Source organism: Copadichromis virginalis, linkage group LG10 (assembly GCF_057382275.1).
Source record: "Copadichromis virginalis isolate Kocher_CV1m ecotype Utaka linkage group LG10, C_Virginalis_male_GT1.1, whole genome shotgun sequence".
NCBI lineage: Eukaryota > Metazoa > Chordata > Actinopteri > Cichliformes > Cichlidae > Copadichromis > Copadichromis virginalis.
In genome coordinates, this window is record NC_140627.1 from 24,350,979 (window position 1) to 24,377,750 (window position 26,772).

The 26,772-nt window shown below is 39.1% G+C and overlaps 1 protein-coding gene and 2 long non-coding RNA genes across 3 annotated transcripts in view; 2 read left to right on the forward strand and 1 right to left on the reverse strand.

Annotated features, from left to right (window-relative positions):
• Nucleotides 1-26,772, forward strand: part of LOC146700527 (uncharacterized) — an 80,114-nt gene that overhangs the window by 2,956 nt on the left and 50,386 nt on the right. The gene's annotated exons all lie outside the window — the stretch shown is intronic.
• On the reverse strand, nucleotides 16,778-19,867 carry LOC146700528 (uncharacterized). The gene is made up of 4 exons (XR_014922587.1): nucleotides 19,102-19,867; nucleotides 18,591-18,743; nucleotides 18,136-18,226; nucleotides 16,778-17,529 (listed from the first exon to the last, which is right to left on the reverse strand). It is a non-coding gene; the product is annotated as an uncharacterized LOC146700528 (long non-coding RNA).
• Nucleotides 20,415-23,278, forward strand: LOC146700529 (E3 SUMO-protein ligase ZBED1-like). The gene is made up of 3 exons (XM_085470778.1): nucleotides 20,415-21,854; nucleotides 22,148-22,298; nucleotides 22,404-23,278. The coding sequence occupies exons 1-3, from the start codon at nucleotides 20,584-20,586 to the stop codon at nucleotides 22,848-22,850; spliced, it is 1,869 nt and encodes a 622-aa protein (XP_085326904.1). The 5' UTR covers nucleotides 20,415-20,583; the 3' UTR covers nucleotides 22,851-23,278.

Below are 26,772 nucleotides of genomic sequence, written 5' to 3' on the forward strand. Positions count from 1 at the left end.
TTAGCATGTTTTGTATCAGGAGAGGTCTTTATTAGAAACCTAGATTGAATGTTAGAGTGGAACGGAGGTTAGAAGAGGGTACAGTCTGATGAAGTTGTAACATTTCTCTTATTTTAGTCATTTTTGTCACTGTTTTCTGTTTTTTTTTTTTTTTTTTTTAAAACATTGTGCTATAAAAAAGAAAGGCACTTGCTATAAACGTAGTGAATCTATCCATGTAACAATATTTACTTGTATATCAGTCAGTTTCAGCTCTGGTTACAAACATACATACATCACTGATTTATCCACTTCTAAAATATTCTAGAAAACAAGAAATTAAACAATTAAAGAAAAATATGATGTAGGAAACAGAAATGATCTGAAACAAGTATGCACAGGGTGAAGAAAACATTTGTAACGTAGCACACAGATGTAACAAAAACAGCTTGATTTTCCACATATATGCATACATTTGGTGGTGCAGTACATGCATGAGACAGGGGTGAGGGGTACAGTTAGAGTGACAGGTGGCTTCAAAGTGGTGGTGGGACTCCATCTTTTAGTTTGCAATGGCGATGAATGAGTTGACAAATGAGGCAACCAGATATCACGGCAAAGCGTGTAATAGACACGTTGGTCCACCGTGTCCATTTCACGCTTTGCCTCTCCAAATTGTGAAATCTACACACAGGCAGAAGTTGAGGTAAGTTGCAATAACAGCAGAGGGAGATTTTTTTTTTTTTTTTATTTCAAGCGAACACTAAAATGTAGGGGTGCAACGATACACAAAATTCACGGTTCGGTTCGGTTCGATACTTTGGTGTCACAGTTCGATATTTTTTCGATACAAAAAAATGTTCATGACTTTTTAATTTGTCATTTATTAAAATTATAAATATATATTTTAACTCAAAAGTACAGTTTTTAAATTTAACCCTAACCCTTGTGCGTGTTTTTATTTTGACAGCGAATGCGCACCTGCGGACCACTTATGTGCAGCCCTGGTTATTTAGCTCGTCATATTGCAGCCACAGAAATTCTTTTGTCCATGAAACCATAAAGCTGCACTTTCTTTTTGCCTTATAGTCTGATTTGTCATAACTTCTCCGTTTTGTGGTAAGCTTTTCTTTGGCTGTCACTTCTTCACCCTGACCTGTCTTATTTGGCTCAGCAGAACTAAAATATATATCTGTCTGTGAAGGTTCTCAGTCATCCAGGTCATCGTAGTCAAATATATATCCTGCTGCTTTTACACACGCACTCACATAAGCTCAGCGATTCTCTGCGCGATCAACCTCTCACATGTTTAAGCTGCGGGAGATTTCACTTGTCATGTTTGCATAGTAAGCTAACGATTAATAAGACGATGTCAGAGGAATTGGTGCACAAATTATCATCACTCACAGATCAGTGCTGTCGCTCTCTATACACAGTTCGCGCGATTGCAAAGTGAAAGCAAAAAAAACAAGCGCAAATTCAAACGCGATTTCAATATGTCACATATTGACAGTGGCTCACCGATGCCAATGACATAATTACCCAGCTACATTTCTGAAAGAATGCAAAAGCATTGACATATATTTTTCCTTCCTACAATAGCCCGACGGGCAGGGCAGAGATAGATTTTGGTAGCCCGACTGAAAAAAATCGCTAGCCCCAGGACGTCGGGCTAGCTATATTGCGAGCCCTGTATCTGATTGAGGAATCACTCATCTTTGGAAAAGAGAGTTTATTACAGAGAAATGTCTCTTTCCAAAATAAAAGCTATACTATCCGCTTCTTCTGGGCTATATTCTCAGCAGCATATTAAACATATAAGGAGAATCATGTGCTAACAGCTGTCTAAATGACTCGGCTAAAGTTAGTAGCATGCTTGCTTGTTTTTTTTTCTGCTTCCACTTGTCTTTGCACTAGGATGATGTCGGCGTAAATGTGCAGTCATATTCGTTGTGTTCCCACTAGTGCTTTCAGGTTAATCTCGTTGAAATGACCTTAAAGCCACAACACGGCAAATCTCCGTTAACGAGCTACCGCTGATCGCCCCGTGCATGGGGCTAGACGGCCAACACGGTAACGAGCTAACTGCGCTAACACACTAGGTCCCACCCATGTACAGTGGGGCAAAAAAGTATTTAGTCAGCCATCGATTGTGCAAGTTCCCCCACCTAAAATGATGACAGAGGTCAGTAATTTGTACCAGAGGTACACTTCAACTGTGAGAGACAGAATGTGAAAAAAAAATCCATGAATCCACATGGTAGGATTTGTAAAGAATTTATTCGTAAATCAGGGTGGCAAATAAGTATTTGGTCAATAACAAAAATACAACTCAATACTTTGTAACATAACCTTTGTTGGCAATAACAGAGGTCAAACGTTTACTATAGGTCTTTACCAGGTTTGCACACACAGTAGCTGGTATTTTGGCCCATTCCTCCATGCAGATCTTCTCGAGAGCAGTGATGTTTTGGGGCTGTCGCCGAGCAACACGGACTTTCAACTCCCGCCACAGATTTTCTATGGGGTTGAGGTCTGGAGACTGGCTAGGCCACTCCAGGACTTTCAAATGCTTCTTACGGAGCCACTCCTTTGTTGCCCGGGCGGTGTGTTTTGGATCATTGTCATGTTGGAAGACCCAGCCTCCTTTCATCTTCAAAGTTCTCACTGATGGAAGGAGGTTTTGGCTCAAAATCTCACGATACATGGCCCCATTCATTCTGTCCTTAACACGGATCAGTCGTCCTGTCCCCTTGGCAGAAAAACAGCCCCATAGCATGATGTTTCCACCCCCATGCTTCACAGTAGGTATGGTGTTCTTGGGATGCAACTCAGTATTCTTCTTCCTCCAAACACGACGAGTTGAGTTTATACCAAAAAGTTCTACTTTGGTTTCATCTGACCACATGACATTCTCCCAATCCTCTGCTGTATCATCCATGTGCTCTCTGGCAAACTTCAGACGGGCCTGGACATGCACTGGCTTCAGCAGCGGAACACGTCTGGCACTGCGGGATTTGATTCCCTGCCGTTGTAGTGTGTTACTGATGGTGACCTTTGTTACTTTGGTCCCAGCTCTCTGCAGGTCATTCACCAGGTCCCCCCGTGTGGTTCTGGGATCTTTGCTCACCGTTCTCATGATCATTTTGACCACACGGGATGAGATTTTGCTTGGAGCCCCAGATCGAGGGAGATTATCAGTGGTCTTGTATGTCTTCCATTTTCTGATGATTGCTCCCACAGTTGATTTTTTCACACCAAGCTGCTTGCCTATTATAGATTCACTCTTCCCAGTCTGGTGCAGGTCTACAATACTTTTCCTGGTGTCCTTCGAAAGCTCTTTGGTCTTGGCCATGGCGGGGTTTGGAGTCTGACTGTTTGAGGCTGTGGACAGGTGTCTTTTATACAGATGATGGGTTCAAACAGGTGCCATTCATACAGGTAACGAGTGGGGGACAGAAAAGCGTCTTACAGAAGACGTTACAGGTCTGTGAGAGCCAGAGATTTTCCTTGTTTGAGGTGACCAAATACTTATTTTCCACCCTAATTTACGAATAAATTCTTTACAAATCCTACCATGTGGATTCATGGATTTTTTTTTTTCACATTCTGTCTCTCACAGTTGAAGTGTACCACTGGTGCAAATTACTGACCTCTGTCATTATTTTAAGTGGGGGAACTTGCACAATCGGTGGCTGACTAAATACTTTTTTGCCCCACTGTAATTGAGCATTGCATGGCACATCCAAAATACTGTTTTACTTTAGTCCATGACTCGCTTACCTTCAGGGTCATACGTCACATGAAAACCAAAATAATTCCAAACGCCAGATCTGAATGAGGGTGGGGGAGGTCCATGTTGCAAGGAGAGCTTAACTTCTGTCTCGCTAGCTTGCCCTGCGCTCTTCCTTCTGATGATGCTGTCTGTGTTGAGCGCTCAGTGAATCTGCATTCGACTACTCCGCCTAGGCTGCACTGTCGAGCCTAGGCGGAGTAGTCGAACGCAGATTCACTGAGTGCTCCACACAGACAGCATCGTCAGAAGGAAAGTTGATAAAATAAATTACAAATTTTGTATTGTTCGATACATATGCGTACCGAACCGAAAGCACTGTATCGAACGGTTCAATGTCGATACGAATATCGTTGCACCCCTACTAAAATGATCACAGGAAAGTGTTTAAACAGACATTATTAACACATTTACAAGTGTATATACACATTAGCAACCTAGCTTAATTGTTTACGGTGATTAAAGACCCTGGATTGTACTTCGTCTTTTGCTCACTACTGACTTCATGGCTTTAAATATATTATTTCCCCCCCTGCTGGTAAAGCAATTTTTCCATGCATTAATGCAACTTTTCCACGCGTGTCCCTTTCATGTTTTGAGCATGGCATAAATGCAGGGAGTACAAGTACTCAGGTCTACCATCCAAAGCAATGGACAGAAGGATAGCAGCAAAAAATAAAAGCAAGTGAGCAGACTGGACATGATTAGAAATGAGTACATCAGAGGGAAAACTCAGCTTGAGCTGTTTGGCAAACAAGAGTCAAGGCTGAGAAGCTTTGGAGCAGTCCTGGATACACTGGGCAAAGGATGTCAGAAGGAGAAAAAGAGTAAGACCTCATAGGAGGTTCATGGATGTAGTGGGTAATGACATATAGAGGTTTGGTGTGACAGAAGAGGATACAGGGATAGGGTGAGGCAGATATTCAGCATTAATTTCTGCTCTATATAAATAGAAGGAAGGCTATGCAAATATTGATCCAAACTGTGCTCAAGGTCTGGGGTCTGGTTTGTTTTTCTTAGTGGATTGTACTTCTTATTAATTTGTACCATACAGCCAACCAATAACAGGAAAACATATCTTTCTACAGTTCACACATTACAGTAACCTGTCAATTGTGATGGCTGATGAGCATTTTTTTCTGCAGTAATAAACTTGAAGCTGAAGTTTTGCATTAAATAGTTAATCTGCAGCAGTGATTTTAAAGTTAAGGAACATAAAAGCAGAGACGGAGCACAGTTTTAAAAGTTGCCATGAGCTGTTTTTACATTGAAAAACTCAGTTAATTTATCTGGGGACAGGAGTACTAAATCCTTATTGTTGTGTTGTTTCAAAGTATGTATTTGCTTCTTATTTTATTAAATACATACAGGAATACAGGAAAGAGGCTAAGCCATCCATCTGCTTGTCTGCCACATACTGTAGTTCTGTATGTCCTGGCATACAGAGTTGCTCGATGTTTGTTTCAGTATGCTTATGTTCAGTTGCTTGGCTTATGTTTTATTTACCTTCAGGTAAAGTTAGGGAAGCTTTAACCACAGTTAAAGCAGATTAATGTAATAGGATTAATTTAGACAGTCACTAACTACAGGAAGTCCTCCATAAATAGCAATAGCACACACAGCAAAAGCTTCATCTACATACAGCCTACAATGTACACAAGCAGCTGATACCATTGCCGGCATTTCTATCTGTGCAGACTGTGTGGATAAGATATGGAGTTTCTAGGAAGCTACAAGTCATGTGATGGCATAAGGTATTAGAAAAGGTTATGATGTGCCTACAGCGTAGACGTAAGACAGAAGCATAAATGTACTCTTATTGGAAAAAAAGCATGTTATTAATTAAGTCAGATAAAACAAGATGAAGAGAAACTAGTAGGTGGGTTGCAAAGTGGCTTGCAGGTGCACATCAATTTTGCTAGTAGGATGCTTAGAAGGGTATCAGCTAAGCCATCAGATGATGTCGGCTGACAATGGCTACGTTCACACTGCAGGTCTTAATGCTCAATTCCGATTTTTTGATCAAATCCGATTTTTTTTGTCTGCGTGTTCACACTACAAATAAAATGCAACAGCAAACGCGCTCTAGTGTGAACGCTCAAAGCGGCCCGCATGCGCAAAAGAAGACTTCACACACAACGCGCTCTGTTTAGACCCAGAGCAAACAGTATTGTTTGATAGATGGCCCTTAATATAAAGAGTTCGGACTTTACATTTCCCAATTTTTGCTTTAAGTTATTTTGTCATTTACATAATAATGTAAATAACCTAATAATTATCCTTATTGCTGTTTTAGAGAGGAGCGGTGCTTCAAAGAATAGTTGCAGATTTCTGTCAGAATCTGCAGATTATACAGTACAAATAAAATGTTCACGTTTCTCCAACATTGTCTTCCCAACAGTTTCACTGATATCTACACGGGATGGCCAGAGAAGCGTTCGCGATGTCTTCTCTGGCGCTGATAATTGGCGTCTGTCTTGTGTCAGTGACGTAAAAGACGGATTTAATGCGACCTGACCGTTCAAACAGCAGTCGCTTTCTAAAACATCGGATATGTATCGGATTCAGTACCACATACGAAAGTGACCCAGATCGGATTTGAAAATATCGGATTTGTGCCGTTCACACTGTCATACCATGATCGGATATGGGTCGCATAGGGTCAAAAAAATCGGATTTGATGCGCTTTCGCTTGCAGTGTGAACGTAGCCAATGAGATCACCTAACCTGTTAATTATGTTTAATTTCAAATTAGATTTTTACAAACATTTGCAGTACAATATGTTTTTAGTTGCTTTGGTTGACTCATTTAATTGTAAGACTGACATCTGACATGTGACAACTCACCTGTCTCATTTGTTGGATAACAACACACGTGCCATTGTTATTTTCATTTTAATTATGATAGCTTTGTTCTTTCACACAACAAGAAGTGTAAATGTGAACATGAGATGACAGTTTATCAAAATTTGAATTACGTCTTTGATGCCCAACAGCTCAGAAGCGGTTGAACGCACTGTAGAGGTATCCCATGGGAAGAGTTTTTTTTTTTGGGCGACAATTCATTTCTGAAGCCATCCCAAGTTTTAATAAAAATAAATGCGCTACCTGTCGCCTTAGCTAATACAATATTCAGCTCTCAGTAGCAAAAAAAAAAAGAGAGAATCTTAGATGTGTCAGAGTGTAGGAGCTATTTTCCCAGGCTTTATTACTGAAGTTATTCAAAATGCTTTGAATAATTCAAATGAATGTCTTTCTAGACATATTAGAGTAAGTAGTTCACAAATATCTGCCGGCATAATTTGATTGCCAGTTTATTTTCCAGAACCAAGAGAACACACAGCAGGGTTTCATCTTTCCCAGACTTCCCCTAATCAAATTTTAACTGGCAGGTTATGAATTGTGCCAGACAGAATAGACCGCCAGTAAAACTCACTCAGAGGAGGAGGTACTTTGAAACTCAAACACAAGATGCTACAGGAGTGTGTGTTTTTCAAGTACCCACTATTCATTAAAAAAAAAAGCTTGCATTATGATGCTCCCCACCTTTATTTATTTATTTATATATATATATATATTTATTTTACAGCATCTCTGACACCATGACTCTGCTTCACAAAGTGTGCACAGTATTCACTATTTATATTTTGACTGACACTGATTTGGTGCTACAACGATTAATAGCTGTATTCTATTCAGGTGGTGAGGTCAGGCTGTGTTGCATCACTGTAGATCTGCCAATTAGGAGAAAATGGGTGAGTTGTTTTTTTTAAATTGAAAAAATAAAACTAAATCTAATAGAGAGGAGGAAAGCTCATCCTTAAAACCATTCGAAAAGAGACGACGAGGATATATTTTTAAGCATGACGCTTAAATAGAAATTGGCAGTAGTTTTATTGCCCCTTCCATGCGGTTGATTTAATTAATTAAAGAGGGCTTGCTCTCTCCTTTGTCAATTTTTTTTCCCTTTAGGAAACCAAAGTTGTAACTTCTGAGAAAAATTCTTCGCACAATTATGCACATGTAGTACCACACCATCACCACTGTAGCGCAGTTCACAATCCCCTGCAACAGCTCCACACTCTGCACCACCTGCATTATTGAAATACGCCTGTCACTACCAAAGTGGGTCCGGCGAGATCAAACGACGGAAACAGCGGGAGGCCTCGTCTAGTTTGCAGTGGGCCAGTGCAGATGACTTTTTGGCAGCATTTGAGAAAAAGTTCTTCTTCTTCCGTTTAAAGGAACAGATATTGCTAAACAGAGGATGGGAACTGTTGCATTGTGGCACAATTGCTTACTTTACCACAAATGCTACATGGCATACAACTGTTGTATACAGCTGTGTGCACAAAAAATGTGTGCTTATGTATGCATTCAAAAAAAAATAGCAGAGGAGCACAGTTACGCTGATCATCACCAGCAGAAATGGAAGAAAGACACTTGGGAGAGGAGTTAAAAATCCACAAACATAATCCGTAGACACAAAGTTTTAAGTACACACGGATGTTTGTTTCCGTCTTCTATATAACGAGGAAGCAGAATGTGAGAGACCCGGTCTCTTTCCCACCACCTCGTGGTGCCAAGACTGTCACTTTGTTTTCGGCTTGGCAGGTGAGCACAGCTGTTCGACTGGCAAACTGCTGTCATCACACAGAGAATGGGAGGTGAGAGCGAGAGATGGGGAGTTCAGGAAGACAAGACAGCAGGAAAACGAGGGTCTAACTGTAAGAAAGAGAGAGTAATGGGGGGGGGGAGAGGTTAACTAGGAGAGGCTTGAAAAACATAACAAAGAAGATAGACATGGTGGAAAAAGATTAATAACAGTAATAATGTAACTTTTTTTGAAAGATCTATTTTTTCCCAAGGAAAAGTATATTTACATGTTCTGTTACATCAGAGGTTTGTGTGAGAATTTAGCTCACTAACAATGAGAATAAAGGACAGCTTGTGTGAAAAAGTGATGGAGAATGACAGAGGTCTTCAACCTTATTGTGATTCTGTGTTTTTCTTTAATCCTTTGTCATCTTTCTTGGGTATGCACAAAAACTAACTTGCAGTTGTCTGACAGATGCATGCATTTGTGGTTTTCTTCGCTGCTATTTATCTCTGCAGCATTTTTGTTCAACGACAGTAGAGCATAGGAAACACCCGAGACCACTACTGTCATAGTCATCCTTCATCTCAGCAGGCCACAGAGCTGTTAGTGTGTGTTACAGAGGAAGATGGAGGTCAGCTTTACAGAGGTGAAATGTGAAAGCTTCTTCAGTAACTTCAACTTGAATATAAGTATACGCCTGGCTAATAAAATAAGTGGTCATTCTAATCAAAAGCCAAAATGACAGGTGAAAACCCCAGAGAGGCAGCTTGTTACAAACTGGAATTATGTTTGATTGCAGGAGAAATGGAAACCTAAAATAAAGTGGTAAAGGTACAAGATGGAAGCAACTTAATTGTGGGAAATTTAGGTATGAGGAAAATTCAAAAACACTCTTGGGGTTGCCTATTCCACATCCCTATGGAAACCTATCTGCCCATCTACCACACACCAAGACAAATCAGATTGTATTTTAAGTGCAATTAAAGGAGCAGTCTGATTTTTTTTTTTTTTTTTTTTGTCTGTCTGCGGCGTGACCTATCCCCCTCACTACAAATGATTATCCTCACATGACTTACATTTGTTTACTTGATATTTTGAGCCCTGTGTCTCTTTGAAGAGCAAAAAAGGGGGAACCTATTTGCAGACTTATATAAATTTGTATATTGTTGATACTTGAAAAACATTTTAAGATCTGCAAGAATGCATTTTTCTTAGTTCAAGTCTTCAGTCCTCCTGAAATATGTTTAATTCAAATTTGGCAAATAGATTGTTTTCCGAGCAGAAGGGGACATTGTTCTTTGATCTGACTTGTGTCCAGTTTATCAATTTTATGTTCAACACTTTATCCTTAGTTTTTCCTGAGGCACATCTTGTGGAATGATATTTTGTAAAGATGAAATTTTGGCCTTTTTGTATTATCTTAGTTTAGTGTATAATTCTGTCATATGTACACTGCAGTATATACTAACAACAAACAAAGCCATTAGTCCATCCATTAGTTTAGATTATTGTGCTTCTTGCTTATTTGCCTGTAGTTGCATATTGTGGTTAGGATTCAGTGGTGTGTAAGCCAAATGTTTTTCTTCCAAGTCCTGCTGAGTGATCCCCAAACACTCCTACTCCACAGAGTTCCATTCTTCCTCAGTTTTCCTTCCTAATTGTCCCTCCTGGAATACTTTCAGAGGGAGGCAGCAGGGGGAGAATCCCTGGTGTTTACCCAAATTTAACTGGTTCCTTTTCATTATACAAGAGCAGTGGCTTGATATCTAGGGCTTCCCAAATTAATGAACTCTCTCACTCTGTCTCATAGTTAGACCAGCTACCCCATCGATAAATATCATCTTAGCTGCTTGTCTGTGAAATTGTTCTTTTAGTCACCGCCAAAGGCTTGTCGCCATACATGAGGGGTTTACTGATGATTGTAAATTGCTGGGAGGCCTCAGAAACCATCAGCCGGTTGAGTGATAGTTTTTCTTCCAGCATCCCTTCTGAATAAAACTATATATTCATATTCACATGTATAACTGGAACTTTTATGGGCAATTTTGTTGATATAAGCTACCCCCATATATCTGTTTCATAACTCACTACATTTTTTATTTCAGATATTCCAGATTCCAATATTTTCCACATCAGTTTCAAGGCTTAACTGATGTAACCTGTAGTTGAAACTCTCTGCCAGGTCTGGCTATTGACTGAGAAAATGGGCTCAGGAGTTGGGGATGTTTTTCTCCATTAACTGTGCATCAATAGCACTTCCAATGCATGCCAGAGCTAATAAGTGACCAGCTGGTGCTTAGAAACCAGGCACCTGAAGCCTTGTCAGGAAACATGCAATCAGAGTCTAGCCCCGCTACAAAACAAATTTCTAGTGACAGCATGAGATACACTTAAAACAGAGAGGACCATGGCACTTCACGTCTGTCTTCTCTATTAATTAGCAGTAGGTGCGCCAATGGCACAAGTGTACACTGTTGACAAAGAGTGCAGGCACCTGCAACTGATTAGTTTTTCATTGAGATAAGGAGAAGTGTCAAACTGTGGCCATTCTTTTCTTGCACAATGGAAAATCCATATAGTCAGAGTAGAAGGCAAAACTGCCCTTTATTACTATGAACCCCCCCAAAACTATATTTCCAGTTTTATTTGGTTAAATTTTTTTTATGCAATTATGCTTGTTACATTGTATACATAATTTAATGTGGATAATAAGTGCAGCTGTTCGGTAATGAGCATGTGGCAACAAGTCTGTCATGGACGTGCATGTTCCTTTCCAATAGAGCTGATGGAAATGCCAGAAAAGCTTATAAAAAATATTCTGCAGTAGAAAACTGCTCTTCACAATTAACTGTTTAACAAGTGTCCTGCTGCCCAACTCTAATGGCTTTATTTTTCACCTAGGGTTCGGTATTTGTATCTAATTAACACTGCAATTTCTCTCCATTAAAAATGTGTGCTCAGCTATCTGCGCTTGTTTTCTCTGCAATGTGTACAAATCATAACAGGACTGGCTGAACATGACTTTGGAGCAGTAAGGCCACAGTGATCTTTAGCTTCCTGTGCAGTGTCAGCGTAGCATCGCACAGCAGCAAAACTCGAGCTGGCTCAGCTGCAGTGGAAGAAAATGTGATCTGTCAAGATTCTGCATTACCCAGAGAAATAAACACATACATAAACACAACATTCTGGCCATATTGTGCATAATAGTAATGATGAAAATTAAAGTGGTATTGTGAATTCCTGTGGTAATATTTAAACCAGTCTTTTTCTTTTTCCCTTTAGTCAAAATCCATATTAAGGAAAATTTGTCAGACCACATTTCCTCTTGCAGAAATAACCTTTCAGGCTATACAGATGTAAAAATAAATAAAAAAATAAGAATATCTATCAATCTATAAATCAATAAATAAATACTGGATATTAAGTGGACGTGAGAGTGCACAACTTACAGCAGGTAAGACCATTTTCATTCTGCTGTTTACCCTTGCAGAGTTTCTACATCTATTCTCCCCTCCAGATAAGTCAGACTGTCCTTGAGGCTTCCACAGAGGCACAACAGAAGATGGCGAAGCAAAGATGACCAGATGATGCTTTTGGAAGGCTCCGCTGGGCCTAATGCTTTAAGGTTTCCAAAGCACTAAGACCTTTATAAAGAAGAAGGTAATGCGCACAAGAATCAATCACAATCCATACTAAAACCTGATAGCAGGTTTCAAAATGATCCACGAGAAAACTTGGTTATCCTTTTGCTGTGAGCCATTTTGTGCTTTGAGAAAACTCTCTGGGAAAAATGATCACGAATGGTTAATGTTAATGGTGCAACATGTTACGAAAGTTCAAATGTAAAAGTGGAGAGCAACATGAAATCCAGTGAATCATGTGCTAGGATCCCTAATCTTACTGACCCCACTTTTCTGACCTCAAATGTGATCCTAGAGAGTGGTACAGGAAATGTTTTGCCTTTGCCTGGAACAACCAGCTTTGAAATCCCACGCCAATGAAAGTCTCCTCTTATCTTTCCTCATGAATTTTAATACAGACACAAAGATTACATTTCTGTAGATGCAGCAAAGCCAGAGGAAAGAAATTGCCAAGATTCAGATTGTATGCATTCGAAAGAACACTTATTGTTTTCTATGAATATATCAGCAAACCCAGGGATGGATAAAGCAAAATGAAATCGTTCTTCTAAAAATGGATAAGTGAAAATGGTGAATCTTAATACATCTCTTTCCTAGATTCAAAATACATAATAAATCTACTTTCCAACTTTTATCTTAGATTTAGAGATAATAAATTGTTGACACTGTGATCACAATGTTCAAGTTCTCTCTTAGAGTACAAATTTGTATGACTACTACTTCCTGTAGAACGATTATCTCAGTGTTAAGGTTCCCCTTTTATGCTGATTTAATAGCGGATGATTTTATTAAGTTTGAATACTCTGGTCTTTCTAAACCCTTCCTCCTGTAATGCCCAGTCTGCTGCGATTGGTCAGCAGGCCTGGCAGAATGCACCATCAGTCACTACTGTCTGTGAACCACAAAAAGCTGCAAAACCTCTGAGTTCACCTATTAGTGGTGTGCAATCATGCAAATTTTGGAATCAATCTGATACCAAGGAAACGCGGGGAGATGAATCATCATCAATCTGCAAATTCTCCAAAAGTTTTAAGGACCACTAAGTCACAGATTTTTTTATTTTTTTAATTTTAACTTTCTACAACAATTAGTTAACACAACTAAACACACCTTTCAGCTTTACATGTGTTTTTAAACTGTTTTCAGAGAGCTGGAAGGTTAATGTGGCTCTAATTTATGATTTTTTTTTTTTTTACACAGTTCAGTGGGCTACATTCTGAACTCAGAGGATAGAAACAATGTGTTGATCAGATTGTGCTAATATCGATCTCATACCAGTACCAGTGTTGGTGTCAATACTATCGATATTTGGATTGATCCACCCACCTCTGTCCCCTATACTTGGTTTGAGCCAGAACAAAGAGAGATTCTAGTAGTTGTGGTGTTGTGTTGTTTCTATTTCCAAAATGACTTGCATTAAGTCAAGTCTAGCCAAGCATGAAGGCCAGATTACACAGAAACTACTGAGAGGAATTTCATGAAACATGGTTGAGAGGTAGAGAATGGGGAAAAATGGAAAACCTTAATCTTTCACACCAGTTGGGATCATTTTAGTAAGAATTGCACAACTAGGAAATGCTACGGTGGCCCTGAGAGGCCAAACAGGCTGCAGCTTAAGAAAACACCAGCTATAAGAAAATTGCTGCAAAAGCACATCTAAAAGAAGTGGAGGATCTATCAGTTTTGTGAGGAAAGAAAAGATGAGAGGTAAGTGTGTTAGCCTAACTATTAGCCTAAAAATCCGTCATCACTATTATATGAATCATGAGATTAAAACACTCTTACCTAGCATGTTTTGGTTCCTGCAACTGGTCCGTCGGGTTATTCTCTCTATATACGGGGAAGGCTAACAAAGCAGCCAGCTCGGTGTTGGCTGGAGTATAGATTAATGCATTTTAACAATGCATTTAAAATGCATTTAAAAACTCTGCATAATGTTCTACTTCTCGTTGTGCACAATGTGGTCACCTTGCAATGTACAATATCAACAACTGCAGGTTTTCCCATATCTTCACACTGCATCAAACACCTTTCTTTGTTGCACTGCTGATCGGAGGATGCCTGTTTGTCTTGTGTAATATCCCCAGAAGATCAGATGCTCTCAATTTTTTCCTTTTAGCATCAGTGGCACAGGGTCACCTTGTCCTTGAAGTTGAAAACAAGTTTCACTTAGCCACCAAGCAGCAGCTGTGTGTCAGGAGAGGCTTTGCTCTACATTTGGAAACCAGCTCAGGGACCAGCGAGAGCATCTTTACCAACACAACCATATGACAAGGGAAATGGCTGCCAGCCCCCCCCCCCACACACACACACACACACACACACACACAAAAACAACAATTGTTTTGTACAAACATGGAAAGACATAAAACCACCTTCTGGCCTGCTCATCTGTTCCCAGTTGGCTTTTTCCCCAGTTCATATATAACTGAAAAAAAAATGAAGCTTTTTTGTGACTGTTAATACTTGTGGCAATTTCTTCACTTTCTGACGCTCAATTACTGACCCCTGAGAGAAATGGATGGAAGATTGCAAAAAAAAAAGAAAGAAAAGAAAGGCAGCGACCTCCTTCTCTCAGTGGAGGTTCAACTCATTTGATAGTTTCACTCCCTTTGGAGCAACGCTGGTCTCTGGAAAGGCCCATATGCCTCAATGGGTGTGAGATGATACGATTTCCCATCAGAGAGAGAGACTGCGTTTGTGTGTGTGTGTGTCTGTGTTTGGGTTTCATGCCACCTCTGCAGCTATGAGCACCCTTTAGATTACTTTCACCTCATCAGCCCACATTCACTTGGCTAAGACCTTTGGGACATTTTCTCATGAGGATAGATGTTTTCGCAACACACACACACACACACACACACACACACACACACACACACACACACACACACACACACACACACACACACACGTCTTGAAGTGTTTGTTTTGTCTGCATGTGGCATCAGAAGGAGAGAGGAAGAAAGGGGAGAAGGGTAAATGAGGGTGAAGAGGAAAGAAAGCAATGTCAAAAGAAACCGAATACACATTAACACAGAGAGTCAAGCACGGATATCAAGACTTATATTCTTTTGCAGTTGTGAGTTTATAATGAAATACATAGTAGTGGTACAACACAAAAGTCCCAGTTTGGTATGGATCTCAGCTTTGGAGTCATGGTTCAGTATTTTTAGACTCCTGCTCTTATTCGGGCTGTGTTTTGGGGCTTTAGAAAATCTGGCATGAATTAAGCAGAGTGACATCACCTGGAAAGGGCAGAGCTTGATTCACATGTAAAGCTGGGGCTCAGCATTGATTCATTTTAGCACCTGTGTGTGTTTTGTAGGCGGGGCTCAGAACACAGAGGGGAGAGCTCTTTTGCTTCAGGCTCTCGTATCTGTGACAGATGATTTTCTACCAGCTTGTGACAATAAAATCATGTTACAGATGGCTTCACAATCTTTTGTAGGAGAAACTGGAAAGACAAAATGTTCTTCATGCTGACTGACACTTGGGGTTACTCCTGTAACCTAAAACAGTGATGTCTTAAACAGCTTTACTTTTACAAAGTACTTTCAAAGTGTCCTTCTTTGAAGTTGTCCATAGATCACATGTTTATCACAAAACAAACAAAACAGCTTTTTCAAACTGTTGCTTATCACAAAAATATAGCTTTTCAGAAGCTGTTTTTATTTTGATCTCTAAATGACAGTTTTTGCTTCTCATTTTCCACTTTCAGCTGAAACTATTAGTTGGGCAGATAATTAATCTGCCACTTTTGGTGTTTTGTCTTGTCATTTTACAAAAGTAATCTGAACTGTATTAGCTGTTTCACCATCCCTGCTGTGTAAAATTATAACATGAACTTTAAGACACAGAATGAACGTCTATTTCAAAATATTTAGTAAGCTGAAGGGTGTGGACTAGACACAATGTCAGAATCCTTAGCATACAACATAATACTTTATGCACAATGCTAGCACAACTTGTTAAATTGTATTCACACTCAGCTGCAGCTTTGTAAGACACACACTGAAAAAAATATGTTGTTGGATTTACTTAATTCAATGGTGGACATTTGTTGCACACAGATGTTTTGCTTTGGCAGCAACTTAAACCATTGAGTTAAATTAACACAATTTATTCATGTTCAATAAACCTGTGCAATTTGTGTTGACAAAATGTGACTTAAACATGTTTTGATGAAGTAATTTGAGCTCTTGGAATATTTTAATCCTTCACAATTTTCTCACGTTATCCCAACACGATTCAATAACTTTTACCCAATACTACTTGGTCACTTAAATACTACATGTTATCTTCAAATTACATTTTGCTATTATATTCTAGTATCAAATACACAATTTTCAAATGGAGGCCTTATAACAGATTGTATTGTTCTCTTCCAAGATGGTTGCTGGCATCCACCAGTAACCTTTCAAAACAACATGTCTAATTTCACTGCAGTAGGTAAAGAATTAAACTGACATTACTCCTCTACTGAATCTATATAAATCAACAGTTAAATAATGTCAGTTCTTCCGTGTTCTCTGGAATCAATCGCAGCAAAGAAATTGGACTGTTTCTTTTGAAAAATGTTGGGAAAGAACAATACAAAACATTCTATTTAAGGCCTCTGACATCAAGATTCAGTTAAACAACAATTATAACTAAACAATTTGAGGTAATGTTAGTTTCCATTAACATTAAATTAGGTTACTGAATTGGCAAACACCTTCCTATTAACACTACCCATTTTACCCCAATAACTAAAGAAATTAGCACTTGCAGGTCAAAAACTTTATTCAAGAGACGCAAAAATAACATTGATACAGTGACTGTCAAAAATTACAGCACTGATCATACTGTGACATCTTGGTTCAAAACAGCACACTTAGAAATATTCAACGTTCTTTACTTCAACTGAATGAAACTGAAAATACCATTTCACACGACCCATATGGGATATTTAGACTGTATAACTGTTCACGCTACATCTCTTCACTAGTAAAAGAAAGAAAAAATACAAAGAGAAATTTAAAAATGCTGCCAAACAGACAGAGAACTTGTACAGAGCAAAAGGAAAAACAAACAACAACAAAAAACAGCTCGTCCTCATGGCAGTTGCAGAGTATATAAAAATGAACCCTGCGATCCGTTCCTGGAATTGAGCTTCAAAAATGCAGCAGAACAAGTGTGAGATTTAAATGTCCTCTCACCTAGAGCTGGTCACCTCACATGCATAACAGTGAGCTTCGTTGCAGGAGCAGTTTTGTCTTAGTTGTGAGCTTTTCTTGAGAGCTGAGTTGCATCCAACTCCATTACCACCCATTGAATCACCTCAAAAGTGTAGCAGAGTTGTGATGGGTAACTCATGTTGAAGGAATAAAAAAGGTCCAAACAGCATGGCTACTGCAAAGGTCACGTTATCCAGATCTTGAAGAACAACATCAGAAAAGTCATTGCCTGCCGCATCTCTGGAGACAGATGTTCATTGTGGTTTTCTCAATCTGTGCAGTGGCCTCAGTCAAGTCCTGGTTAAACACAAAACATTTCTTTAAGATTCCTTTTTAAACTCATCTCTTTTGAATCTACCAGTTCTAATGTTAGAGTAATTTAAACCAATGCAAGCAACATAGTAAATAGCTATAGCCAAAGAGTGGCCTGCCATGCTGCCATTCATGGTCTAACAGAGTTTCTAAGAGAGGGTGAAAAACATAATAATTTCAAATGCTTTACATTAGTTTTTGTTAGAAAGACACCGGCCCATCAGAAATCCAGGCTATGTCACTCAGAAGATGTTAGAATTTAGACTTTCAGCCCCACAATTTGGTTAGCTGTTGGTCAGTTGGTCTTTTTTTTTTTTTTTTTTTCAAACAAAAGCTAATGTAAATACTGGTGGGATTTTTCTTTGTTCACTAGAATGACAAATTTAAAGTTTTTTCACACTGATGTGACCCCTAATACAGGGGTGGGGGTGGGGCCTCAAGGGCCGGCGGCCGAGTTCACTACCAGGCCTCATGTGAACTTCAAATTATTAAAGAGGACTACTGGTCCTAACCAGTCCAATGAGGATCAAGTGGATAACTAAATGCATTTTTAAAGGTTGCAAATCCACAATCTACTCATAAAACACTCACCATGAACTCCTGCACCAAGATGTTGCAATTGTCTTTGACACAGATGCGGAGCACTTTGATGAGGGACTCCGAGCATTAATGTCATCCTTGACTATTATAACAAAGAAAACAGAGATTTGTGAACTTTTCAGTAGCACAGAAGAAAATGATCCCAGACAAAAACTCTTGACTTTTTAAACCAGTCAACATGCAACACCAGCATCTACAAAGCAATATCAAAAGTTCCTGTTTGACATCAACTTTATGGATATATAGTTTCCAGAACATTTATTTTTAAAAAAAGATAAATTTTTCTCAGTGGGCCAGTAAATGCATGACGAAAATTATGGCATCCTTTTAGTGGAATCATTACTCACAGGTAATAGTTGACTGTTTCAATGGATGTAGCATAAAAATTTTACTGACCTAATGCAATACATATACACTTTGTAGTTAAAGAATTTTAAAGTTCTTACTGTCATAATGGCAGCTACATCCTTTAGCTTTGTGCCCTGTTCCCCCGATCACTTTGCAAACACTTTCAGCAGACTGTCAGAGAGAAACTCAGCTCCGTCAGAAACCTTGACTGTAAAGGCATGGTTGGGATGCACTGGAATGCTGCATTTTATCTGAAATGACATAAAATTATTTTGAAATAACAGCAGGCACTGTGCTTGGTTAATCAGTAATGTTTTGTTGAATAAAAACTGTGTTTCCAGATCTTATGGGATTAAAAAAAATCCAAAGATGTTTGTTTCTGATTTGCAACCCAACAACCCACAAGTTACAACCTCATTTCAGTTCAAGTGTGCATTAATGCGAGTCCAGTAATCACCTTTCTGGCAATACATACAGGTATAAGTTAAACCTATGGCAGATTTTGGATTTCTCAGTTGTATTAATAGGGTGAGTATGCATGCACCTAATAATTATAAAAAACCCATTATAATTAAGTTACAGAAACGAAAATAGAATATACTTTCTTACCATAACACCTTGAACCCACAATCCATCAGCTGACTCCTGGTGAAATGCAGAATAGATGTGGTCTCTCAATGTGCATCAACAAAAACAAAAACAAAAGGACAGCAGGTGAGGGCAGGAGGGGTAGGGATGTAAGCTAGCATAATGCCGCTGATGATATTAGCTAAAGCTGTTCAATGTCCAAAATCTCACTAACACCACGGTGCAGTAAATACACAATGTAACTGAAGAGTCAGTTGGCAAATCTATTCACACAGAAAACCAAATTATGTTATGAGTGCCTCGTAATTAGGTTTAATGTGATATTACGGCTCTTGTGCCAAAGACAAATTCAAATGAAAAAGCGCCAATTCTTTGACAACAGATAAAACAGCAAATAAGCTAACGGCTCTTTTTTAGCATGTTACATGGCGACACTCTAGACGTTTAACTACATTTGTCTGAAATATGGTAAATATTAATTCAAAAAATCAAGACATACCAAAAACGTAGAGTTGGCTGCTCGACTTGACTGAGATGGATGCCTTTTTTAAACCACGATCCAAAGCCCGCGAGATGAAATCACGCGTGGTTTCACGAGATTTAACGTTGCTATCTTATTGACTTACTTCACCTGAACATGATATGAACAATTTAATACACCCTTTCTGCATATCATGTAGTTTTTACACTATATAGTTACATTTAACTTTAAAACATGAGGCAATTGTGTTAAATACATGCAAGATGCTTACATAAATCCAAGAGATGGCCAGTCCCTTTTTTTCAGTGCACGTTTATCCGCTCGTTATTAAAATGATCCACAATCCATCCAGATAATCCACCAATTAAATGGCCAACTCAGTTTATTTATTCATGTAGACATGTAATCAAGATGAGCTGCTAATGTTCAAAACAAGCATCAGAGTGGGGAGGAAAGGTTGTTGCTACCAACAGGTAGGTCGGAGTATTTCAGAAACTGATGATCTACTGGGATTTTCCTGCACAACCATCTCCAGGGTTTACAGGGAATGGTCTGAAAATACAACTAAGGTATTAGAAGAGTTTCTCTGAATATACACATTCAACCACATTGAACATCAAAGCAGATGAGCTACAGAACACATTAGGTGCCACTCGTGTCAGCTAAGGACAGGAGACTGAGGCTATGGTTTGCACAGGAAAAATGTCAACTGCTCTGATGAATCTCAAGTTCTTCTGTGACATTTGGATATTAGGGTTAGGATATGGTGTAAACAACATGAAAGCATGGATCCATCCTACCTTGTATCAACAGTTCATGGTTTGTGGTGGTGGCTAGGGGTGGGTTTAAAAAATCGATTCATCGATTAAAATCGATTCTAACTGGAATAAAACGATATCGATTCATTAAATCCGGAAATCGATTTTTTTTTATACATATGTAGTTTGCCGCGTATGAAACTTGCAAGCGGTTAACATGAGGAAGTCACGCGAGAGTTAAGTGACCTGGACGCATGAACCATCATGGCTACTCCCGGGAATGTGCCACCGAGCCTAAAGGCAGATGTCTGGCAACACTTTGGATTTAAGAACTGTGAAGACAGTGAAGAGCCGGACAAAAGCAAAGCCGTATGTAAGATGTGCAAAATGGAGGTAAAGCACTGTGGAAATACCACAAATCTCAGAAATCATTTAACGAGGCATCATCCAGATATCCCGCTAGCAAAAACGGCCGACACCAAGCAACGCTCACTCGAAAAGGCATTTGCAATGAAGTTGGCATCCACTTCTCCACGTGCCCAAAAAATAACCCAGTCTGTGGCAACTTTCATATGTAAAGATATACGTCCGTACAGCGTTGTTGAAAATGATGGCTTCCAAAACCTCATTAATACGCTAGAACCACGCTATGTTTTACCATCACGCAAACATTTGAGTGAAGTGGTAATCCCAAACATGTATGAAAAAGTGAAACACGATGTTACAGCCTCACTCAAGTCAGCAGAGAGAGTCGCTATAACCTGTGACAGCTGGACATCCAGAGCAACAGATAACTACCTGACTATCACCTCACACCATATCGACCAGGAGTGGAGACTCGTGTCTCATGTCTTACAGACAAGAACCACCGAAGCAAGCCACACAGCAGCTAATTTATCTGAAATTATGTTCAAAGCAATCGAAGAATGGGAGCTTACAAACAAAAATCCAGTCATCGTAACTGACAATGCTGCAAATATGGTGCGAGCTGTAGAAATAACGGGCTGGTTGCACATTGGTTGTTTTGCCCACACACTCAATTTAGCTTCACAAGCAGGACTGAAAGTTCCAGCTGTTGCTCAGCTGCTTGGCCGAGTGAGACGCATAGCATCCTTTTTTCATCGCAGCACTGTTGCAAGTCGCAAGCTTAAAGAGAAGCAAAAGATACTGAATCTACCTGCCCATAAGCTGGTGACTGATGGGGTGACCAGATGGAACAGCACATTGGAGATGCTGGAACGCTTCCTAGAGCAACAACCAGCAATCTCTGCAGCTCTACTCTCACCTGAAGTGAGGAGAAGTGACAGTAATCTCTGTAGTCTTACAGAGGCTGACATAACTGATGGAGAAGATATAGTGAAAGCTTTGAAGCCGCTGAAAGCAGCCACACTGGTTATGTCTGAAGAAAAGTCCCCGACCCTTTCCATCATTGCACCTCTGCATGCACAGCTGCTGGAGAAGATGATCACTGTCTCTCATGACTCCTCACTGATTAAAGACCTCAAGACTGCTGTATACGACAACTTGAAGTCAAGGTATGTTTATGAATTGTGTGTATATGCCATGAATGAGTGTAACTGTATGGATGCATGTATTACATGAAAATTCTTATTATAGTGAAAAAATCTATATATTATAAAAATGTTAGTTAAGCCCTCTTGTCTAGTAATAGGCCTTTTGATTTTATATCTATCTATAGATGTTTATATATAAATTATGGAAACAAAGTCGTATATTAATGTTTCTGATCTTGCATGAGTGTATGTAACCATGCACATGTATATCCAACATAATAAACTGAGTTAAATGTGCAAAATCTCTTTTCAAGATATGTGGCCCTAAAGGACAAGCTCTACATTGCATCAGCATTAGATCCTCGCTTTAAGGCCCTGCCATTCTTGTCCAAAGAGACCTGTAACAACACATTCTCTCAGTTGGTGTTGGAAGCAGCAGGTTTGGAGAACGTGGACACAGCTATTGTGAGTTACAGAAACAAAAACAAAAAATTCTTGGTTTTTTTGCACTACTCGAGTTAGAATATAAATAGTAATTTCTTTATTAATTAAGTTTTCATTTTTCTACAGCGACAGTCTGATGGTGACACATCTGAGGAAACTGTCCCTGACATCTCTCTTGGTGGTGTTGATGAAGTGGATTATGCCCCTCCAATTAAGAGGTCAAAGGACTCTGCATTAATTTTTCTCCTTGGGCCAGCCTACTCAACAAAAACCACAGCACCACAGAAAACACCAACTCAGAAGGCAAAGGAAGAAGTGAATCGATACAGGGACGTTGAGCCTGTTGCACTTTCTGAGGATCCTTTGATCTGGTGGAGGGACCATGAAAGGGAGTATCCTCTCTTGGCTCTACAAGCAAAGCAGTATCTTTCCATACCTGGGACCAGTGTTCCTTCTGAACGAGTGTTTTCAACTGCTGGTGACATTGTTACTGCACAAAGGAGCTGCCTGACTCCACAACATGTAGACCAGCTTCTCTTCTTGCAGAAAAACCTTACAGTCTCAAAGAAGTGAGAGGGTAGTTATAAATAAGGCTAAATTGCATTAGTTTCACAGAGGTTTTACAATACTGTTCAATATGTTTTCATTTTTTGAAGTATTTTAAAAGGCAGTTTTTCATTTTCTGATCGGTCAGTTTCTGTCAGTTCACTTGTACATGCTGTGTTATACTGTGTGTCTCCAAAACACAATAGTGGATTTCAGAAAAGCTGTGTGAGACACTAACAGCAAAACTATTTCTCTGAGGTTTTACTGATGTTTACAAAAGATGTGTTCTATTTGCACTGGATCCCTGATCCACTTGAAATGTATGTATGAAAAAATATATATACTAATGTTAATTAAAAATTACATTATTTAACTGCTTTAGTATCTGTTCTTAATTTTGAAATTTATGTAATTCATTCACAAGGCTTAGAGGGTTCTTTTGACAGTACATATACAAGGTGAATTATCATAATTTTATATATATTATGGTTCATATAATAATATTTCGGACTGATTCAAAATCGAATCGAATTGAATCGAATCGTGGATCGAATCGATTCGGGACCTTGTGAATCGGAATCGAATCGATTCTAGAAATCAGTGACGATTCCCAGCCCTAGTGGTGGCATCATGGTATGGGGAATATTTTCATGGCACACTTGGGGCCTCAGTCTGTACACAGTCTACCCATCTTCTGATCTCTCCTTCCAGAAGGACAATGTGTTACATCACAAAGCTCAGATAATCTCAGATGGATTATTTGAACATGATAATAAGTTCACTGCAGTCAAATGGCCTCTACAGTCTCAAGATCTCAATCCAATTTGAGACTGGTAAGTGTTGGAATGGCAAATTCCCATCATGGATGTGTAGCTAACAATGTGCAGCAACTGTGTGATGCTGTCATGTTGATGTGGACCGACATCTCTGAGGAATGTTTCCAGCACCTTTGTTGAATCTGTGCCATGAAGAATTAAGTCAAAGGGAGTCCCAGCTGGTTCTAGTAAGGTGTATCTAATAAAATGATCAGAGAGTATATATAGCATTAGTTCACAACAAGGCCATCTCAAAGTGCTTTATATTATAAAGTAAACTCCCAGAATTTTAAAGAGACCACTGCAAGCAATTGATGGAAAAAAAAAAAATCTATTTTAACAGGATGAGTCTCACCAGCCTATTTGGCCTCTGTTGTTACTGGTTGAGATGGTGAGGAACAGCATAGAGAGAAAAGGGGAGACATTTGATAAAATGATATGAGTTAATGAGTCAGCATAAGTGTACATGCCAAATAATTAACAGCAGATAGAATTAAATCAGTTTAAATAGTCTATATGGTGCCAGCATCACGCTGTGTCTCTCACCTAGTCATTAGAACATCATGAGAAATGCCAGCACTCACTGTTGTTACATTTATTGTATCTGAATATACGCTGTTGAGTTTAAAACATGAAGCAGAGGCGATTACCTCCATCAGTATGAGGCTTGACTGCAAAGTCCACAGTTTCAAATGCACACAAAGTGCTAACTTCAGTCTGAGCACCAGTTCTCCAAGGTCGTGGGCAAAGCAATTCGAGGCTGTCAATCATATCACAGCCATTGAATAAAAGTAATATTTTCAGTGGTGGGCTCATGCTGCTCTCACCTCCAAATGACACTGAGCCCCTTGGTGGCTGTCCATGGGAAGCACAGAAGAGATGGCTGACTCTTAGAAGTATTCGATATTTTGAGCATTTTCATGCGTCGCTGCTTCACTTCCCCTCATTATGTGTACTGGCTCAGTGTTCTCAGTTTAGCAGTGCAGTAATGGAGATTTAGGTAGATGGCTCAAGAGGCAGGTTGACAGTCTGAACACCTGTCAGTCAGCTACACAGACTTCCTGTTTGTGTTCAGTCACGTTACCTCAGCAAGCATTTGATGATTGCAAACAAGCAGGGGATCTCTAATGAGCTGACCGTGTTTTGCCTAAGTTGCTGCATTTACATTGAAATGCACAGAGCTAAAAAATGTTCTGAAAGTCACTGAGCATTTGCCATTTTTGTGGCCAATTTGTGAAGTATCAAGGGAAAATGGATTGCACTTGTTATCAGAACTCATTAAATTCATTTTCCTCATGAGCAATTGATTTTTATGCATAAACTAAATGAAAACAGATGTTGACCTTCTTTTGAACCACTGAACCCCTCGGTATTTAGCGAGCTTTTTAGAATATAGATGGAATTTGTTTCAGTGAGACTTTAAGCATCCAAGGAGAATGAATACAAATCTTTCCTTATTATTGCTGGTATCGACTTTACCATTGTAAACAACGCTTAAAAATCAGGCAAGGGTATAACATTCGTGCTTCTGTCACATTTTTATTGTTCTATAAAGTTATGCATTAATTTTCCTTTCATTACATGTTATTTCTGTTTGGTGCATTCTCCAAAAATGTATTTAATTAAGCTGGCAATCATAATCGCGTGAATGATTCTCCATTCATTCACCTTTATGCAATTGGGACATATGCTATGATGAAAGTTATATGTAGATATTACAAGTAAGACTGTAATATTGGCCATGAGTTCAGTCAAGAGATCACAATGTTCAGATTCTGTCAGATTAAAGGGATGCATGTCTGAAAAGCCCATAATTATCAGTACTGGAAGCAAGTGATTTTCTTATCTGTGTAATTGTCTGTCTTTCTTGTGCTCTCACTTGTTTGATAATAACCCAGTGTGCTGACTGAGAGATAACATAACAGCAGAGTTATTATCATACTTTGTGTGATTTTACGCCGTGTTTTGATCGTGTGAGTTAGTCATTTGTTTGGCCAGCTTCTTACAGGGAACCTTATGTTCTATTACTCACCCCTTCCCTCCCTCCATGCTTGCATCCCTTTTATCCATCCCTTTCACCAACCCATGGGAGTCTGTGGCCACAACCATCCTCATTAAACTTACAGCCATCAAGATAAGACTCAATTACTGCAAGCTTCTGCGCTGGCATCGAAGATCAATATTGAAGTTTAAAAAGAAAAAAGAAGAAAAAGAAAAGAAAAGCTGGGGTGGCTGGAGGTGGCATTTAATAGTGTGAGTTATGGGTGGGTAATGTGGCCAAAAGATCATAAGTTGATCATCTGGGAATCACAATTTTTCTAACCCTCTCTAAAAAAAAAAAAGAAAAGAAAGAAAAAGTCTTCAGCCAAGCCAGTTTTTGGCTTTCAAACATTTCCATTTGTAGTATTTTATGAATGTAGTGTAAAGTGCTTTGGGGTCCATAAGGACTAAGTAGAGCGCTATACAAATACAGGCCATTTACCATTTATGACAATGTGACGTAAACAGTGGCAACTAATGCCACGTTATTTTTTAGCTTATTGCTTACTGCAATATAAGTAATCTCCCTCTCCAAAGTTTACCACCTTGCTTATAATCTTTACAAATGCTACGTTTATTAACATCTATTTAGGTCAGCTGTGCTGTGAAAAATAAACTTTCTCCATGCTCTCTGAGATGTTCTTTAATAGGTTTATGGTACAGTGTTACTGCCAATCTTCCACCAAGTCTTTTTTTTTGTCCACTGTACCATTTTCAAAAAAGGTTACATCCCCAAGATCCAGAGTCAGTCAAAAAACCTTCTTAGAATTCAGATTTAACAAATTCATGTAGCAACATGTAGAAAAAATTCCAGAACACATGGTTATTTATTTAGTTAATTGAGCGGTCTTTACATTTACTTTTTAAAGCTAATCATCTACCTAATTAAGAGCATCACTGATAAATGATCATGTAATATCAAAGATGGTTGTCATGTCACTTCCTGTTAATCTAATGTGCATGCAGCTGATGGGACAGAGAATAAATAAATACAATACATGAGAATTTCAAGCTTCACCAGAACACACACAGCATGTTTCCTACCTTAGCTAATGGCTAGGATTAGGCAGTAGGAGAGCTGCATGCATGCTCCC